Here is a 20,275-nt window from a genome sequence, read left to right as displayed (position 1 = left end):
TTTCATAAAAATATCTTAATTTGTGTTCCGAAGACGAAAAAAGGTTTTACGGGTTTGGAACGACATGAGGGTGAGTAATTAATGACAGAAATTTCATTTTTGGGTGAACTAACCCTTTAATATGGTATATTTAAAAGTAAATTTTAGTTTTGGCATTAGAGCTATTTATAAGGCCCGAACAATTCTGTGTAGCCAGTTGATTTCAGTTTCTTTTACAAACACATGGTTTAAAGGTTTGCAGACAGACCTACACTATCACACATTAATGCAATTATTATTTGTCTAGAGCTCCTGCAAGAAAAACAGTTTTCTCTTTGAAAGGCAGTTATAATTTCAAAAACAATGCTTTGTGCAACAACACTAGATGGTGCCATATGCATGCAAATCTAGGATCCTATCCATTAAAAATGAGAGCTAGTCATTGTGCAAGCCTCAAAGCAGTGTATCAAAGCTCAATCAAAACAGTTCTGGCACCATAATTAAATTCCTATTAGACTAAACAAAAAGTATGCTGTTATTTTTGACAGGTTAAAAAAAAAGAACTTTCAGGTCATAAAAGCAGTGAACTGGTACAAACAGGGGTAAACAATAAAAAAAATTTAATATTTCACATTTATTCAGTCATGTGTACCTCTATAGCACAAGTACATCTGACATTGTTGTTACTGGTATTATCATATATTTTGCTTTTGAAATGAGGCCAACCTTAGATCATAACTATGTCTAACATTGTTAAAAAAACTAGTACATTTTCAGTTAAAAAAGCCTCTTCCCCCAATATCAAAACAGTATGTAATTTGAACCATTTTTATTATGATATACTTGAATAACTGTTTGGCAGAGGTAGTTACAAATAATGAAAAATCATTAGTGTTAATATACCAAGTGTCAACATTTGAGAAATCTGTTAAGATTACATTTACTCTCTCTTCTTTCCCCGTCCTGTGAAAGCATCCATGAAATTGAAGGCCCCCAAGTACATACCCAGAATAACTGATTGCTTGAATGGGATGAAACTGTAAAAAAAAAAAAAAAGTAATATGTTAATTTGCATATATGTGGGTCTGTGGGTAAGTCTGAGATCAATTCAAATCATGTTTGCTTTAATTAAAAATACAAACAGTTCACATTACAACATCATAACTGTAAAAATCTTTTTTTGTATATTTGTATTTTAAGACATCCTATTCACAATGAGAGAAATTATTTCATATTTGAGCAAGGTGGCCAGAAAAAGTGTGAAAGATCAACGTTCAGGACTGAAAATAATGACCAGTCCCGGAAATGAGATCATTCACGCCTAATTATCACCTAATGCACTGTGATTCAACACTCATCATCATGCTGGAATAATAAAATAACAAATGTATTTTGTGATTTGATGATTTAATTGATAGGATTAGAATCAGGTAGGTTATACATGCTTTTGTAAAAAAGCACAGAAGGCATTAAAATAATAAAGAACGCCTCTTCCCATTCAAATACTGCAGCCTTGATAATTATGACTCTACTGTCCAAAGCACATTAAAGACAAAACACAGATTGGAATTAATTGGCCAATTTTATGCACTGAAGTCTGTCTCACGGCCCACACAAACAGGTGTTGCTTTATCTTCCGGGTTTGTCAGTAATGGCATCAGTAATTGTCACAGCTGCATAAGAAAGAGCTTCTTAAGGGTCCTTCGTTTTCAAGCCACGGCCGGGTTAAAGGTGTTATGAAATACAGGCACTAGTACAGCTGGAAATACATTTCACCTACAAGTTCTACAACTTGCGAGACTGGTTGCAGCTGTGAAACTGAAACTGTGAGAGTTTCTCCTTAGATACAATGTTCTTAATCGCTCATATGAATAAGCAGACTACAATGTGCTGTTCTCAAGTGAAATCTAAAGTGTCTAAAATCAAACAAGTGATACCTAGGAAATTTTTTTAGAGTAAAACAAATGATTAATAGAACTAGACAAAATTAAGTTCATAAATACAACAAACAAACAAACAAAAAGATGTCATTTTAACCTAAGCAAAGGTGAAGTCAGCACAAGAACACAATGAATCACTGTGTTCCTGTCATTCATTCAGTGTCTTAATGTCCTCGGGCAGATGAGTAAATCCACACACATAACCCCATCCTCTGAGGTCAGTGCTTGAGAAACAGTTTTGTTCCGTGCCGTTGCTTAAGGCTAAACTTTCAGACCTTTAGTTCTCTCAAGCCCACTGGCTCCCTCTTTACCATGCAGCAGATTTCCTTTGACATCAATAGTCTATAGTGAAATTATTCATGTCACATCCCTGACTCACTCCACAGACAACAGCAAATTTATTGGTTTAACTTAACTGCAGAGCTTTTCTGTTTCTATCCACTGCGGGGATCAAGCTTCAGACAGTGTAAGGACCAATTAAAGGTGTATTTCCACAACTGCTTTCTATTTTAATATAATGAAAAAATGCAATTTATTCCTGTGCTGGCGAATCATTACTCCAGGCTTCAAGATCACATGATCCTTCAGAAATCATTCTAATATGAAGATTTAGTGCTAAAAAAATTGTCAACATTGAAAACATTTGTGCTGCTTAATATTCCTGTAGAAACTGTGATACATTTAAACAGCATTTGAAATGGAAATCTTTTTTTAACATTATATATGCCTTTACTGTCTCTTTTGATCAATTTATGTGTTTTTGGACCACATCAGGTTTGGACTACACTGTGCTTCTCAATCAGAAGGCTGCGTCCTAGGAAGGCTGCATATCTCTGCTGCCACATCATCAAGCTCTGTCAAAGGACGTCTCAATTTAAAGGATCCTTTGAAGGCAGTTTTCATTTAGCGTCCTTAATTAGGCCTGTTTTGAAGAATGCATCAAGTGTATGCTTCACATGCTCCAATAACCCACAATCGTTTGCACACATTCCAATTCACAAAAAAAGAATTAGCAGAAATTGAATCAGTACTGATCCAATTTCACTATGTAAGGCAAGACAAAAAAAATTTTTCTTTTTGAGAAAAAGGCATTATGTTTTCTTTTGTTTTGTTGTAATTAAATCACAAAATGCTAAACTGTGTGTAATGTAAACCACTGGGAGACCACAGGCGGTTGTAATTACCAGTACTGCATTAAAGGGGTCATGAACTGTGTTGTTTTATTGTTTTATAATGCTTCCTGGGGTGCACTTATAATGTTATTGTGCTTTTTAAAAATTGTCATAATTTAGAAATAAAAGGCATTTTTCCTACCCTGATTTTAGACCTTATTTGAACGCTTTGTTTCAAGGGGCATGTCTGCTGTGACTTCAGTGTAAACGCCCACTGCTGTGATTGGCTGACATATATGCATATGAAATAGTTAAGTATTACTCTCTCAAAAACTTTTAGCATGTTTTTACTATTACAGCTCTCAAGGTTAACTAATCGTGAAAAGAGTTGATTGTAGCATTACATTGAGATCTATGGCATTATATGTAGATCGTGGCATGAAAGGTTGCAGTGATGAACACTGTAGCCGATGTTGATGATGATAAGCACATGAAAGCAGTGATTTCGTCATTGCAAATCAATTTCTGCATACTAACGAATGCTTTCATCATAACTAACAGCGAAAACGTGATGTAACTAAGAGATTTGTTGAATAAAATAGGGGTTTTGGCTTGAGTCCAGAACTCAGTCACTGATAAACTCATGCTGTTTGATTGACAGCTTCAGCGAGTGATGGGAGTGATTTTTAATTGCTTTCTATAATTTAATCACAATTTAAATAACAGATCATTTTCATCCTACTAAGAGAAACAATGTGAAGTTGACCGTTTAGTCACTGGTTTGATTTACTGACACACACACAAAGAACATCTGACTGTACATGAATCATTACATATCAGATCAGGCATTAGAATTAACACAGTTACTTACATATTGTTGCATTACTGTTGAGTCCATATCGTAAAAGTCTGTTTGCAAACCTGTGCTGAAATGTGATTTATTTTGTGATTGATAAGAATCCACAGTGAAATGTAATAATGAAAAGTAATGTTATTTTTAGTCCTGTATCGCTCTTCTCTCCTCGTCATATCACTAACACGCCAGTGGGCGGGGCTAACGTTGCACCTATCTATGACATTCTCTGGGATGAGTTATTCGCTGGGCCTGGTGTCAATAAAAGATTTTATTGGACTAACAAGAACGTTTTCAGTTCTGAAAATTACAGGATATTCTTTTAGTACGATGACCTCTTATCAAAAGCTCAAGGAAAAGTTGATTTCTCAATTCATGACCCCTATCATAAAAAGGCAGATAATATAAAAGTTTTTAATATGAAGCATTTTTCAAGTTATAATTTTAATATTATTTGAGTCATGACAGCGAGGGCAGAAACATTTATGACGTAGCCATGCGTACTTACAAGACCGTCTCATTCTAGCATTTAATGCTGAGGAAGACTCTAGCCTACAAGCCTCCAAAGGACTTGGATGTTTACATTTGATTCTGAATGAGTTTGAGGCTATAATATGCTCTGTGGCTAACGGGCTAATGCTACACTGTTGGAGAGATTTACAAAGAATGAAGTTGTTTATGAATTATACAGACTGCAAGTGTTTAATAATGAAAATAGCGATGGCTCTTGTCTCCACAAAGACAGTAATAAACGATGGTAACTTTAACCACATTTAACAGTACATTAGCAACATGCTAATGAAACATTTAGAAAGACAATTTACAAATATCACTAAAAATATCATGTAATAATGGATCATGTCAGTTATTATTGCTCCATCTGCCTATTTTTCACTATTGTCCTTGCTTGCTTACCTAGTCTGATGATTCAGCTGTGCACAGATCCAGACGTTAATACTGGCTGCCTTTGTGTAATGCCTTGAACATGGCCTGGCATATGCAAATATTGGGGTCGTACATATTAATGATCCCGACTGTTACGTAACAGTCAGTGTTATGTTGAGATTCGCCTGTTTTCCGGAGGTCTTTTAAACAAATGAGATTTAAATAAGAAGGAGGAAGCAATGGAGTTTGAAACTCAACGTATGTCTTTTCCATGTACTGAACTCTTGTTATTCAATGTTATACTCTATGTTATGCCGAGGTAAATTCAATTTTTGATTCTAGGGCACCTTTAAGTATATTTATATCATGCTTGCAGTTGCTTTGCAACTTGAAGGTGAAAAAAATAAATAAAAGAGGGGTACATTGGAAAGATAAGATATGCTATAAAAACATTTAAAATATGAAACATTTTTACAGGTTAAAAAAAAAAATGTTACAGATAAAATTCCAAAAACATATGAAACATAAGCATATGAAACATTATGAAACTTACCCTTTTAAAGCCATTAATAAGTATAATGTCCTTGGAAGTAAAAGAAAAACTTGGTCTGTCAGAATGGCACTGACAATCTTCTTAGCAACATAGTCTGGCTCCAATATGGGCAGCAGTCGGGGCCACCTGCACACAAGGCACATTCTTTGATTTAAATGGCTATTCTTTTAAACAAACAAATGACAAATAAACCCAAAATGACTGTATGACTGAGTTTAGTTTGGTTTAGGGGAACTTAGAGGATTTTAAAGTGCATTTACATTCATTTCTATGCCCAGTTTAAGAGGAAAATCCATAGCCTTAATGTCTCTGTTCACTCCCACACATACTTGTTAGATGTTGCAACAAATACAAATCGAGCTACAAATGCAATGCTAAATCAATACATAAAGTAGCCCCAGCCCTTAGACAATGTCAATGGGCATGTACAGACAACAAAGGACCATGCTGAGGGCTATGAACAGTATACTATTACAAGAGAGCTGCCCTCTTAACTCTTTCCCCACCAGAGTATTATTTTTAAGTTGCCAGCCAGCACCAGCATTTTTAGCATATTCACAAAACTTTCATGAATATTTTGTTGTATAAATATCTAAACAGTGGATCCATCAGAAGAAAGAACTGAACCTCTGCTGTTAAAAAAACAAACCAACACTCGTCTCAACATGTCAACAACACAACAATCTCAGCTTCAACTACAGTGTTTGAGGGCAGGTCAAAATACAGTTTTTCGTGGGCAGCCAATGAAGACCGTAGGCTGACATTACGCAAATTTGTTACAAACCTGTGCAGGTTTGAGCAGGAAGTAAGGCTGGAATTACTGATGACTTGTTTTGGCAGTTCAGAATTTTAGGAGACAATAAATACAAAGTTCTGTCATGAAACTCTAGATGGGACAAGCTAATAGGTCCTTGTGGCGAGCAGGGCAGGCGAGAGCCGTGAAGGAATGGCGCGAGGCCGGTGACGCGAGAGATAATGAGCTCCACCTGCGAGGCGCTCCGGCCTTGAGTCTCTCACGGAGGAGCGACGACAGTGAAGGACGAGAGAGGACCAGGCCTGGACTTTATTTTATGTTTTATTATGTTTGTGTGGCCGGCAGACGTCCGCGAGGGTCTGCCAGCATTACTTTCGTTTTGTATTTGTTTATTTTGAAATGTTCGCCACAGTCCTTTAACTCAACCTGCTTGTAATCACATCGTTATCTATAGGGCACAGCTGATTGGTTCCTGCTGTATCAGTAGCCAATGAGCTCGCTGCTCAACCTTCAAAATACTTGGGTAGCATTGCCTTAGCAGTGCAGCGCACTTTCAGAAACCCTCCACCTTCCCCAGCTCCACCTGTATAGATCTGCTATGGGTAATTCATGTACGCCATATTGTACAGCAGCAGCATGTCTTACTTGCTCACAGTAGCATGTCGTGTATGTATTGGCAGTAGCAAGTCCCATACTTGCTCTGAAGCAGCAGCAGCGTAGCAGATCTATTCCACCAAGACCAAACATATCAAAATTGTCATACCCATTACATGAGTTGTCATGACAGAACTTTATTTGTCATACACTTTGATCTTTGAAACTTTGCACCACATGAAAGAAAATATTAAAAAAAAATCATAATAGGGGCACTTGAATGTGGGTTTTGAACAAAAAGCTGAGAAAAAACGTGTTTTTGTCAAAGACGGTGATCAAAACATAGATGGAGTAGATCGAGTCCATCAACACCCCCAAAGCTTGTACAGTTGTTACCTCTTTGTGGGTTTGACATTTTCTCAGTAACATTAGACAGTTTTGATTTATATGCTATTGAATATTTGGTGATCACATTAGCTTACTTGTGCGTATACAAATGCGAGTAACATTAAAAACATGGATTGCTGGAAGAACTTGTCAATGGCAGGGAAGAGTTGTGTCATAAATGATAAAAAATTCTCGTCAATGGCTGGGAAAGAGTTGCTGCAATAAACCATTTAGAGACACAAACATTCTTTCCCTGGGAAAATCTAATCATGGTAATTGAGTGAAGTAGCGTTTGTGTCATTGATGCTTTGTTTGTCAAGCTCCATGAAGCACAGTCAAAGTCTCTGTCTCTATTTTGATTGTATACATTTACAAAGCAGTGTGCAAAATCCTGCCTACAGAGATTCTGATTACGGCTAATTGGAAAATGACAAAGAACTGAAATTGAATAGCCCTGAAATTATATCCTTTTCACAATTTGAGAATGAAACAATAATAAGAGATTGATCATCATTTCAAAAGTAGGTGTTTTTCCTTAAATGGCATCTACAGTTCCCTGTTCAAATGCTGCAGCTTCAAATCAAAAATTTGGTTAGGGATGAAGAGTGTGCTAGCTTACTTTGTCCCGCAGCCATCAAACATGCCTGTGTTGATGAAGTACGGGCAGACGATTGTGGTTTTGACTCCATCCTTCCCTGCAGCTATCAGCTCAAGGGCCACAGACTCTGCAAACCCCACGGCAGCAAACTTGCTTGCGCAATAATCTGTGTGGAAAAGATAGGCAAGATAGGAGACATTTGTACAAACGTGGTAGTGACGTTGCAAGGTAAACCAGTTTTAGGCATTTCAGACATCAGCTCATTAAAATCTCCATGTAGTAATAAATCCTGGGCACATGCAAAGATAACACATAGACGTCACAGGAATTCACAACATCATCTCAGATATCCGTTTCCTGTTAAAGTCTACATTTTTATTTAACACACAACTACAAGGATAAAACCACACAGAGATTGTGATCTAGAAGTTTTGTATTAAGGATTAGTGTTCATTCATATCTGCTGCCAAACTTTAAAAACATTAATGTCTTGCCAAACATGGACTAAAAGCCATCAGGGACTTTGTTCCTGTTCCATAAGCGCCTCTGGCAAGAGAGTAGTTGTGTAAGAGATAAAAAAGGACATAGGTGAATGCTTTACCTGCCAGTCCATTGACACCTATCAAGCCTGCAGAACTTGCAACGCTGACCAGATGTCCATGGTTCTTGTCTGTCATGGCGGGCAGAAATGCTTTGTATGTCTAAGACAGAGGCATAAACACAAATGGACATTTATAGAGAACAGTGGCTTCAAAGAACAACAAGATATTCAGACTAAAGTGCCATATAAATTTTGATATAAGGGGTTAAAAAAAGTAGAAAATATATCAGTCTTACCCAAAAGTGGGACATTGCATTAACTCTGAGTGTCTTCTCTACAACTGCATCGGGAGTGTCCATGAACTTATTACCACTGACAATGCCAGCATTGTTTATAAGTATGGTGACATCGCCGATTTCATTTTTTACCTAGAAGTAGACAAATAATCAATATGAGTAAAAGATTAATTTGTTAAAATTAAATGTCATTATATCAATTTCATTATATTACGGTGTACCATAGATTTGGTTGGCCATAAATAAAAATATTTAAATAAAATAACTTGGGGTGCCAAGCTGACCTATATTTGTCGCTCAACTACTAGTTTGTGAATTTACAAAAAATATTTTTGTAATAACTGTATAATATTTCAGAATATTATGACAAACTACTGAGTAATATTAATAATGCATTTTTTTTTTTTTTTTATTGACTTTTAATTTACATAAAAAAGGATTTCAGTTTGCCGCTGGTTGGTATTGGTTGATTTTGGGACTGGTTGGGTTCATTATCACAAAAAAAAACCTTTTAGAGCGATGCTGACGATGGTGGTCCTGACTGATGAATCGGAATCAAGTATTGGCTGTCAGGGTGGGTCAACAGTCCAATAGATTAGAGGTCATTATGCAAAAACATATCACAGCAGAATGCCATGACTGACCAATCAGAATCAAGTATTGGTTGCCAGGGTCAACAGTCCAATATATATATATAGCTTAGCAATCATTATGCAAAAATAAAGGAATGCAGAATGTCACAGGACCGACCAATCAGAATCAAGTGTTAAGAAGTTAAGTGATGCAGAGGTGTGTACTAATACCTTCGATAATGCATAATAATATAATATATAACTCCAATTATGTACTCAGACCACTTAAAGTTTTGAATTAAATACTCTTCATTCCAGGCAAACGGCTCACAAGAGCAGGTTTGAACTTGGATTACCTGTTCTGCCACTCTGTAGACCACTTCTCTATCACCACAGTCGCACTGATAGTAATGTACTCTTGATGCTCCCTTCTCTTTAACCTGTTTTGCTGTTTCTTTCAAACCATCCACATTAATGTCCCACAGCACCAGTGAGACGTCCAGTGTGGCAAACTCAAGAGCCATCAGTCTGCCAATACCACTGCCTGCCCCAGTGATGAGCACGATCTCTCCAGTCACATCTTTCTTCCTCTGAGGGATGAAGAATTTTATGAAGGATTCCAGGTGGTAGTAGATGGTTAACACTATCAGCTGAAGAGTCTCCAAGAGAAAGTTCATTTTGAGATGTGCAGATGACCTAATGAATAACATGACAAAAAGGAAGAATGATTCACAGTGTGACTAAGACTTAACAAACACTACAGAAAACCAGTGTAGTCAGAAACACGCTGAATGAAAAGTAAACTGATAGTTCATGTGCCTGTCAGTTATTACAAACTTAAGTTTATATACAGAAAAATATATAAGCCTGAAGGAGGTCTGTTAAAGACTGTAACACGGTTTACCTTACTGTGTGAGATACAAAGTCCCCGGATGGTGAGTTGTTCTCGTGCAGGTCGCAGTCGGTAAATAAATATTTGTACTTCAAATGAACATGAACCACGATGAGAGCTCGCACAGACGTTAAGAATGGCGTTACTACCCACTCCTCCTCTTCGCACTGGTGGAGAGACTACAGACGGGCACAAAACGCTCTACTTAACCAGTAACTGCAGTTTAACTGGAGTTTACCTGGTCCGGTGAAGTAAGTCCAAGAGACGGGATGGGATGGGCTGGGTGAGAAACACTGCAGTCACGTGACTCGACTGACTCTGCGCACTGATTTGTGGGAGTTGTGTAAACTTGTGTTTCGTGTTCATTGCTAGGGCTGTTCGACTGGTTGATGATGAATCTTTTTGGTCAGCGCAATGAGGAGGTAAAGCTTTATTTTCCATGGGAGTTGTAATTTCGTAACTTTGTAACATTTTTGAATCACACTTTTCTTTCACCCGGGAAGATGGAATGTTGTTCAGTCTGGGGAGGCTATTATTATTTTATGTAATATTTATGCTTTAATAACTTTAATAACCTTGTCAACAAAACTTGTTGCTTGTTCACCCAAAAATGAAAATAATGTCATTTATTAGCTACTCACCCTCTATGGAAGAGGATTAGGGCCAAGCAATAATAAAAAAATAAAACCATCTCGAGATTAAAGTTGTTAAATTTCGAGAAAAAACTCGTTAAATTTCGAGAAAAAAGTCGAGATAAAATGTTGAGAATAAAGTCATTAAATTATGAGAAAAAAGTCGTTAAATTACGAGAACAAATTCGTTAAATTACGAATTGTTCTCATAATTTAACAACTTTTTTCTCGTAATTTAATGACTTCATTCTTATAATTTAATGAGTTTTATTCTCAACATTTTATCTCGACTTTTTTCTCGAAATGTAATGACATTTTTCTCATAATTTAACGAATTTGTTAAATTATCTTTTAAATGTCTTTTTTCTCGAAATTTAACGAGTTTTTTCTCGTTATTTAACGAGTTTATTCTCAACATTTTATCTCGACTTTTTTCTTGAAATATAATGAGTGTTTTCTCGTAATTTAATGTTTATTCTCAACATTTTATTTCGACTTTTTTTCTCGAAATTTAACGACTTTTTTCTCGAAATTTAACGTGTTTTTTCCTCTAAATTTAACAACTTTAATCTCGAGATGGTTTTATTTTTTTTATTATTGCTTGGCCCTAATCCTCTTCCGTACGTTCCACACCCGTAAGACCTTCGTTAATCTTCGGAACACAAATTAAGATATTTTAGTTGAAATCCGATGGCTCTGTGAGGCCTCCATAGGGAGCAATGACATTTCCTCTCTCAAGATCCATAAAGGTACTAAAAACATATTTAAATCAGAGTACAGTGGCTCAATATTAATATTATAAAGCGACAAGAATATTTTTGGTGCGCCAAAAAAAAAAAAAAAAAAAAAAAGACTTATTTAGTAATGGTCGATTTCAAAACAATGCTTCAGGAAGCATCAGAGTGTTATGAATCAGTGTATCGAATCATGATTCGGATCATGTGTCAAACTGCCAAACGGCGCTTTGGCGCTCCGAACAGCAGATTCGACACGCTGATTCATTTATGCTCCGATATGCTTCCTGGAACGGCATGAGGGTAAGTAATAAATGACAGAATTTTCATTTTTGGGTGAACTAACCCTTTAAAGTGTGAAATTTTCTTCGACAGCTTAAAGTGTGAGAGGGGATCTTCAAGGATTAGTTCACTTTAAAATGAAAAGTACCCCATGATTTACTCACCCTAAAGCCATCTTAGGTGTAAATGACTTTCTTCTTTCAGAACCATAGATATAGCTAGTGTATATAGTGTATATATCTATGTTTCAGAACAATACAATCGGAGATATATTAATAATCACCCTGATGCTCCTAAACTTTAAATTGGCAGTGCACGGAAACGTTACGTCCTACGTAATCTAAAAGGTTACATGACTGATTTTATTCCGGCTGCCACTGTTAAGCTTTAGTTGAGAAAACAGTTATTTTGCATAATTACTTAATTACTTGTAAATTTATTAACTTAGTGACCATGCACATTTGCTGTAATTTTGCATAATAGTTACATTTTTTCCCAAAGCATAAGTTTAATACGGTCTGTTACATACATTTAATCAGTCTGATGGTATGATTTATTATCAATATGCGGAAATGTCTGTCACTAATGTGCTTTGGTCTGAGTGCTGTCATAATGCGTCAGCTTGCATTAAATTTTGCTTGTTTTGTGGCCAGTTGTCACCATATTACGCTGAAATGACACACAGATTGTGTGATCATGCGATTTTTTTTTGTAACGATGGTTTGCATTTTATTACTTTTTGTTTAACTTTGGTGATAGCTCTCGCACTCACTCTGATGTTTGCTTATGGAATTTCTTGTCAAAGGTAACACATGCAGTATTATAGAAAGCTAGGCTGATTTTAGGCTAAGTTTACTTTTTTCCTGATTAGGGAAGAGGCCCAAAGTTCGAGAGAGTCATGGTTCGCTACTGATATATATACACCGATCAGGGATGACATTATGACCACCTTCCTAATATTGTGTTGGTTGGTCCCCCTTTTGCTGCCAAAACAGCCCTGACCCGTCGAGGCATGGACTCCACTAGACCCCTGAAGGTGTGCTGTGGTATCTTGCACCAAGATGTTAGCAGCAGATCTTTTAAGTCCTGTAAGTTGTGAGGTGGGGTCTCCATGGACTTGTTTGTTCAGCACATCCCACAGATGCTCGAATGGATTGAGATCTGGGGAATTTGAAGACCAAATCAACACCTCACACTCGTTGTTGTGCTCCTCAAACCATTCCTGAACCATTTTTGCTTTGTGGCAGGGCATTATCCTGCTGAAAGAGCCACCAGGGAATACCGTTTCCATGAAAGGGTGTACATGATCTGCAACAATGCTTAGGTAGGTGGTACGTGTCAAAGTAACATCCACATGGATGGCAGGACCCAAGGATTCCCAGCAGAACATTGCCCAAAGCTTCACACTGCCCCCACCGGCTTGCCTTCTTCCCATAGTGCATCCTGGTGCCATGTGTTCCCCAGGTAAGTGACGCACATGCGCCTGGCCATCCACGTGATGTGAAGGAAAACGTGATTCATCAGACAGGCCACCTTCTTCCATTGCTCCATGGTTTAGTTCTGATGCTCATGTGCGCACCGTTGGCGCTTTTGGCGGTGGATAGGAGTCAGCATGGGCACCCTGACCGGTCTGCGGCTATGCAGCTCCATATGCAACAAACTGTGATGCACTGTGTATTCTGACACCTTTCTATCAGAACCAGCATTAACTTCTTGAGCAATTTGAGCTACAGGAGCTCTTCTGTTGGATCGGACCACACGAGCCAGCCTTCGCTCCCCATGTGCATCAATGAGCCTTGGCCTCCCATGACCCTGTCGCCGGTTTACCACTGTTCCTTCCTTGGACCTCTTTTGATACTTCACTTCCTACCTAATATATCCCATCCACTAACAGGTGCCATGATGAAGAGATAATCAGTGTTATTCAATTAATCTGTCAGTGGTCATAATGTTATGCCTGGTCAGTGTATATACGGTGTATTATGTCTTTATACATTATGTCTCTATAAAGTATATTTTACTGTATAATGTAAGATGCAAGTGGGCTACGGTAATATAGCTTTATAGTAAGTACACAATATTACAGTATAGTGAACATTGTCTGGTTACATACCTGTTCTGTCAAAACTTGAATGATTGAGGACACAGATGTTCTTTAAACTTTTGGCTGTACCTTTCGACCCGCTTCAGCCATAAGCCATAAGGTGTGATGATTGATTGAGAACATGGTCCACAATAGTGGCCCTTATTTCATCAGAAACATGTCTACAATATGTAAATTTGTGTTTCGTGTTCATTGCTAGGGCTGTTCTGACTGCTTGATGATGAATCTTTTTGGTCAGCGCAATGAGGTAAAGCTTTATTTTCCATGGGAGTTGTAATCTCATTTAACAATAATTTTAAGTGTAAACGTGTGATTCGTGTTCATTGCTAGGGCTGTTCTGACTGGTTGATGATGAATCTTTTTGGTCAGCGAATTGGGGAAGTAAAGCTTTATTTCCATGGAAGTTGTAATCCCATTTAACAATAATTTTAATTGTAACATTTTTGAATCACACTTTTCTTTAGAGGGAAGATGGATAATAATGTTGTTCAGTCTGGGAAGACTATTATTATTTTATGTAATATTTATGCTGTAATAACTTTGATTTTAACAATATTCTTTTCCAAACCTTCCAAAAAAACTTCGAAAAAATTTCCTTCGACAGCTTTTATTGTGAGGGGATCTTAAAGGATTAGTTCACTTTAAAATGAAAAGTACCTCATGATTTACTCACCCTAAAGCCATCTTAGGTGTAAATGACTTTCTTCTTTCAGACTAATACAATCTGAGTTATATTAATAATCACCCTGATGCTCCTAAACTTTAAGTGCACGGAAACCACCTGTTTGAAGATCATATAAGTGCATCCATTCATCATAAATGTACTCCACACGGCTCCGGGGGGTTAATAAAGGCCTTCTAAAGCAAAGCAATGCGTTTGTTTTAGAAAAATATCCAAATTTAACATGTTATAAAGTAAAATAACTAGCTTCCGGCCATATGGATTCTACTTGCGTCTAAAGTGTAACTTGCACTACACACTGTCTGGTTACAGGTACTGTCTACAAAATTTGAATGATTAAGGACACAGTTGTTCTCTCAACTTTTGGCTTTACCTTTTCGACCTGCTTCAGCCATAAGGTGTGATGATCGATTGAGAACATGGTCCATAATAGTGGCCCTTATTTCATCAGAAACATGTCTACAATATTGACCTCTTCCACTGTTTTGCCTTCATATCCTTCTACCACACATCCTTACACCTCTTCTTCTTCCCAGCTGTTGACTCCGTTTGTTTCCTTGTTGTTCTTCCATTGTCAGAATTTGTAACACTCTGGAATGTCCCCACAAACTACAAACCTGTGTATGTGTAAAAATTTATTCTATGACTCATTGAATGCAATTACAAGAAATAAGAAATGTATAAAAACATCCCTTATTCTGAAAAAAACTATTTGCAGAATGTAAGGCTTTACCTTGTATGAAAAAAAATTTAAGTGATCAAGACCAAAAAATTGCCTTTTGAAAACATATATGAAAAAGATTTTTTTACATGTACCCAAATGTTTTTTTTTCTTCTTCTTCCTGAAATGTAAAAAAAAGGGCTGTTTGACTGCAATGTCTATTGAAAATCTTCTATTAAATACAGTGTAACTTTTTGTATTGTGTACTTTCCCAGAGAGTCATCAAATGATCATTAAATCTGAATGAGTCTTTTTGGTGAACATAAAGTAATCAGGAGTCGACTGTTCAAAGAATCGACTCCCAGCCCTGCAAGTGCTCAGAAATCACCCTTCATCCATACATCCATCCAAAGCATGCATGCTCTAGTATCTTTTTTTCCCTTTAGTAAAGACAATGTTTTTGAGTGGGACCCCACAAAGATAGCAAAACTTTGCTAAAATACTTAGCCTTGAATAAAATGTTTTATGTAAAATCTGCTTAATTTAACTTTACATCATGCCTAAGCCTTTAGCCTTGACCATATTCACAAAACAGTACACCCTCTCAGACATTATTGGTCAAGTATAGGTAAAAATAAGAAAAGTTGGGACTTAATAAGCTACTGAAGAGGGCCATTAAGGCAGTGACACACTAATAATGGAGAACATCTTCCACTAGCGGAATGAATTAATTTATAAGAAACGCATATCTCGTTGACACATTTCACTTCTGCAGTAAGATGAATTTATTGTATTCTGTACAGCTAGTAGCTCAAAAATGTTGCTTTGATTTAAACAAGAACAAAGGCTGTTAAAAAGTTGTTAAAGAAATGCATTAATCATCAAGTGCAGACAGCAAACTTAACCTCACAACAATTTTCAATGAGCGAAGCAGACTAGCTAATGTGATGAGATTTTCAGAGAACAAAGCAACACAGTGAAAAGTGCTTTTCATTCATTGTGATGTGACCCAGAAATAGTTAGATTATTGTCCTCTGTCTTTACTAAATGTCCCATCTGATGGGTGATTCCATTGTAAGTGTAGAGAATGGGAAAATATTCTTTTCTTTCCTTTTTTTTTTAAACACAAACCCTAGTCACAGAGAACACAAATGTACATTGTACATTATGGAGGAATATTCAGCAGCAAAGACAAAAATAAATAGTAATTAAAAATGGCTTCACGTGAAATTGGTACAGTGCAAGCTCTACACAAAGTAGGAACAGGTTGTTTAGGATGGGTGTCCATGTTTTAATTCTAATCCATGAATCCTCCATATCTCTTCTGCATGTCAGGCAGTGCCGTCTCGCCTCCGTCCTCCCAAGTGCGTTTCAGAAACCCATTGCTTTTCTGGGTGTCCAACCATTCAGGCCTGCCCACTCTGCGCATAAACCCCCCATATCGCTTGTGCAGGTCTCTCCCTGCCTCCTCTAGACCACTGTTCCCCTGTACGCTCCTCATGAAGCCACCATAACGTTTGACCATGTCCCCATCATGCTCCTCATCTGACTCTGAGGTGAGACCGACCCTGAGGATCTCTCTCAGCAGCTCCACCCGATGGTCTTCGGCTCCGTCCTCTGCTTTGTCCTTCTTCATAAAGCCTCCATATTTCTTACTGATGGGCTCTGTGCCGTCACTGTCAGCTGGGGCTCCCATGCCGATCTCTGCTGCTTTCTTAATCATGAAGCCCCCATAACGCTTCATGAAGCCACCGTATTTCTTGGCGAGAAGATGGCCTGCGCTCTCTTCCTCTTGCTTGCCAAGGTTGTCGATGGCAAGGCGATCCTCTTCTGTGAGGATGCTTTTACAGTCTTCTAGTTTTCTGGAGTCCACAGTTCCTTCACACTCTAATGTGCAGGTCTAGAGGAGAAATGAATGACCAATCAATGCAAAGAAACAACTGGTCCACCAGAGGGCACACACATTCAGTCTGCTGACGTTCAATGCTGCTGCACAATAATGAGTGGCAGTAATTACGTCTGACAATCCGGGGTGTGTTTCCCAAAGCCAACCATCATCGCAAGTTCCGTCATTACCAATAGAATTCAGTGGAATTTGCAACCATAGTTGGTTAACGATGCTTTTGGGAAATGCACCCCTGCACAGTGGAAAATGGCGATTCAGTGAAGAACTCTGAAAACATGGCAACACGAAAGAGAGAGAGCTAGATTTGAAGAACTTGCTTTGAATTGCTTTTGATTTGAAAATATTATGCTACGGCACAAACAGCTGTAAGTGAAAATTAAATCACTTGTGCCTGTATACTGCGTTCATATACACAATTTAAAACCAGACAATTGACTGTAGAGTCTATGATGTTTATCTTTTGTTCAAATTCAAAGCCTAATTTTATCAAAAGATTGATGTTACTGGAAATGTTGTATTGGTGTATTATTTGGGGGGGGAATGCAAACTACATTTGAGTTTAGTTGAGGAAAAATGCATTTTACTGAAGTTATTACAGAAGAACTACATACAAGTATTACATTTCCTTATACATGAAATGTATGTCACCTAACCCTTGTGAAAAAGAAGTGCACTTGTATTGAATTTGCACTTGTGGTGTATACTTTAAGTCTTAAAAATATAATATTGAAAGTGTATAATATTAATAAAATAAAAGGCCACTTAAAGGAAGTATACATTCTGTTTCTTAACACACTTAAGTACGCTTTTAAAATAATAATGTCAAAAGTTGTACTATAAAGTACATTTTAAATCATGTTTTACTGTTTTTCGTGCTTTAAAGTAGTACACTTTTGATGTGTTTCTGACATACTAAAGCACATGTGCAGTAATTGATTATAATTTTATCTGTAGTGTTATTCAATATTACATAAAAGAGTTATTATAGTTTAAATGTTCTAAACTGTAACTTCATTACACATTTACAAATATATTGAAATACATTACATATAAGTTTCAATAGAAATGACATTAAAGTATAATTTAGTTTACCATAAATGCTTATCAGCAATTGCAATCGGCATAACCATATTACAAAGACAATATAAGTAATTATAAAATTACATGTACCTAAGTGGGTCAAAAAAAGCTTACTGCATTATAAATTTAACCAATAATACTATTAATATGCAATTAAGAGTCCAAAAACAATACATTCAGTTTGAAAGTATATTATTTCCATTTTCAAAATATGCTAAAGTACTTCTTTTTCACAAAGAAAATGATTTAAGAACCACTGAAGGCTTGTTTTATCTTGCAAACAATGACAGCTTGTCTTATATTAAGTTAAAAAATGTCTCTTAGTTTCTCATTTAACCATCTTTATTACAAATAAACATTGCTAAGACTTAAATATAGGAGGGACTAGGACTAGTTATCACACACTTGAATATTTCTCAGGGTAGGTTTAGGTTTGAAAGTCATTTCAATTGTATAGACTTGACTACAAAAAGCTATTGAACATTTCTTCCATTAAAGGACAAAGAAATACAGTGAAGTGAACAGTTCACCAATAGCCAGACATGTTGTCTCATTATAAACGGTAAATCATCACAATTGAACCTGCCATTTTGTAAACAGTAAAACAATTATGAAACAACAACAAAAAAGAGAGAGTAAAAGCTAGCATTTAAGAATATCAACTTGCCTTTTGTTAAAATCTAGCGTCATTAAAAGCAAAAAAAAAAAAAGAGTAAAAGATGGCATTTAAGAATATCAACTTGTATTAATATCAGCTAAAATTAATAAATTGTATGAACTTCACGTGTGACAACTAGCCCCGACCTGACTTCTATGAAAAATACTCTTGTCCTAAGAACACAGCTGCACATTTTATTAAAATCTAGCGTCATTATACATGACTTTTGCCTGAATATAGGCTATAGGGAAATGAAACTCACCAGTGTGTCGATCTCAGTCTGTTGATGGAAGAGCCGGTAAACGCAGAGCGCGCAGTCTCTGCCGCATTCAGCTCGAACCATCAGCACGAGACAGGCGCTCAAAGCCAGAGTCCACCAGGAGTTCATAGTTAACGCCATGGGCTACAAACGAGCATTTTACCTTTACTTACATGAGCATGTGGAAAATATAAAGCAAGCTGTTGTATAGTCTTAACAAATTTGTCATAAATGTAATACGCATATACTTTAACTACAGGCTATAATGCGCGCGCACCAAAAAATAGCCTATAAGTGCATTTGCACATCCACATCACTAGACAAACCAACTCATCCAGCCATTAAATTGATTAGTTAATCGTTTTAATCATTCTACTTTAAATTCTGTACAAAGTTTACCTGTTCACAGTAGTTTCTTGGCAGTGTCCACCGTAGTGCTGAATATGATGGACAGAGTTGTTTTAGAGAAAGATCACTCACCAGGTCTGGTGCAGAAGCGTCTTTAGCCAAGTATGTATGATCTCTCAGCACGAGGATAAACCCCACACTTGCTCTGTTCAGAAACGACGGTCACTCACAACTTTTAAGCAGTATGCCCCTCATGACGCCACGCCGTTCTCATCTGACGTCAGCAGGAAGCATCACGCAAAGAGTGACGGCGGTAAAGTTTTTTTTTTCTTATTTTGCCTGAGAGAATCAGTTAATGTATGATATTTCCTATATTCGATTTATATTTAGTTTAAGGTGATCAAAAGTGAATTTGATAGTAATTTCTGTGAATATTTATGTACGTGGCTAATAAATAACCACAATCTAAGTCTAAACTTAACCCTGTAGGCTACACCAAAACGTATTTTTTCTTTATTTTTTAAGTTGTTGTCATGCTAAGAAATGTAATGCTCTGCAGTCCACTTTGCTACTGCTTTTAATGTAACATGGTGTTCTATTGACCCACATTGGACATCATTTTTTAAAAAACAGGCTAGTTGATTCCCTTTGGACAACAAAGCAACAGTATTTTTCGGAGATTTTGTTTAGGGCCCATTGTGCTGAAGAGAGAATGCTGTTTTTTCAGAGCATTTCATGGTAATTACTAATACAGCCTGTAGACAGCATACCTCTTAAGACAGGACAAAGTGTTCGAGAAATAATAGACTAGTGTGTTTCAATCCAACCTCTCAATCTGTTTTGTCCTGCCATGCAGTGTAAAACATGATCAATATCAATATCATCATGACTGTTTTGTCTGAGGTCATTGTTTTGCATCCATAATATTATGTCTGTAGTGTTTTAAACATCTGTTGTAGCATTGTGATAGATG

The 20,275-nt window shown here is 36.9% G+C and overlaps 2 protein-coding genes across 4 annotated transcripts; both read right to left on the bottom strand.

The window, feature by feature from the left end:
- Nucleotides 1–582: 582 nt before the first annotated feature.
- sdr16c5a (short chain dehydrogenase/reductase family 16C, member 5a) lies at nucleotides 583–10,301 on the bottom strand. 2 transcript variants are annotated; one of them, XM_048163676.1, is made up of 7 exons: nucleotides 9,974–10,301; nucleotides 9,421–9,760; nucleotides 8,493–8,624; nucleotides 8,257–8,356; nucleotides 7,677–7,821; nucleotides 5,323–5,448; nucleotides 583–1,016 (listed from the first exon to the last, which is right to left on the bottom strand). In XM_048163676.1, exons 2-7 carry the CDS (start codon nucleotides 9,739–9,741, stop codon nucleotides 920–922), a joined length of 921 nt encoding a protein of 306 aa, XP_048019633.1. In that variant the 5' UTR covers nucleotides 9,742–9,760; nucleotides 9,974–10,301; the 3' UTR covers nucleotides 583–919. The 2 variants fall into 2 exon arrangements, with proteins under 2 accessions (XP_048019633.1, XP_048019632.1); XM_048163675.1 differs by having other exon boundaries at nucleotides 9,969–10,297.
- A 5,517-nt stretch (nucleotides 10,302–15,818) lies between these two features.
- On the bottom strand, nucleotides 15,819–19,610 carry penka (proenkephalin a). 2 transcript variants are annotated; one of them, XM_048163677.1, is made up of 3 exons: nucleotides 19,354–19,610; nucleotides 18,958–19,098; nucleotides 15,819–16,951 (listed from the first exon to the last, which is right to left on the bottom strand). In XM_048163677.1, the coding sequence occupies exons 2-3, from the start codon at nucleotides 19,093–19,095 to the stop codon at nucleotides 16,349–16,351; spliced, it is 741 nt and encodes a 246-aa protein (XP_048019634.1). In that variant the 5' UTR covers nucleotides 19,096–19,098; nucleotides 19,354–19,610; the 3' UTR covers nucleotides 15,819–16,348. The 2 variants fall into 2 exon arrangements, with proteins under 2 accessions (XP_048019634.1, XP_048019635.1); XM_048163678.1 differs by having other exon boundaries at nucleotides 19,435–19,608.
- Nucleotides 19,611–20,275: the final 665 nt, after the last annotated feature.

This window comes from Megalobrama amblycephala, linkage group LG17 (assembly GCF_018812025.1).
Source record: "Megalobrama amblycephala isolate DHTTF-2021 linkage group LG17, ASM1881202v1, whole genome shotgun sequence".
NCBI classification, from domain to species: domain Eukaryota; kingdom Metazoa; phylum Chordata; class Actinopteri; order Cypriniformes; family Xenocyprididae; genus Megalobrama; species Megalobrama amblycephala.
This window is presented reverse-complemented; position numbering and strand designations above follow the sequence as displayed.

What these genes read in the sequence shown, in the direction of transcription:
- sdr16c5a (XM_048163676.1), bottom strand. Translation starts at nt 9,741, where the DNA reads ATGAACTTTCTCTTGGAGACTCTTCAGCTGATAGTGTTAACCATCTAC. An exon ending in AGGTGTCAATGGACTGGCAG is followed by an intron (nt 7,822 to 8,256) that starts GTAAAGCATTCA and finishes TTTTCCACACAG; the next exon opens with ATTATTGCGCAAGCAAGTTT. An exon ending in TTTGATGGCTGCGGGACAAA is followed by an intron (nt 5,449 to 7,676) that starts GTAAGCTAGCAC and finishes CCTTGTGTGCAG; the next exon opens with GTGGCCCCGACTGCTGCCCA.
- penka (XM_048163677.1), bottom strand. Translation starts at nt 19,095, where the DNA reads ATGGCGTTAACTATGAACTCCTGGTGGACTCTGGCTTTGAGCGCCTGT. An exon ending in AGACTGAGATCGACACACTG is followed by an intron (nt 16,952 to 18,957) that starts GTGAGTTTCATT and finishes TTTCTCCTCTAG; the next exon opens with ACCTGCACATTAGAGTGTGA.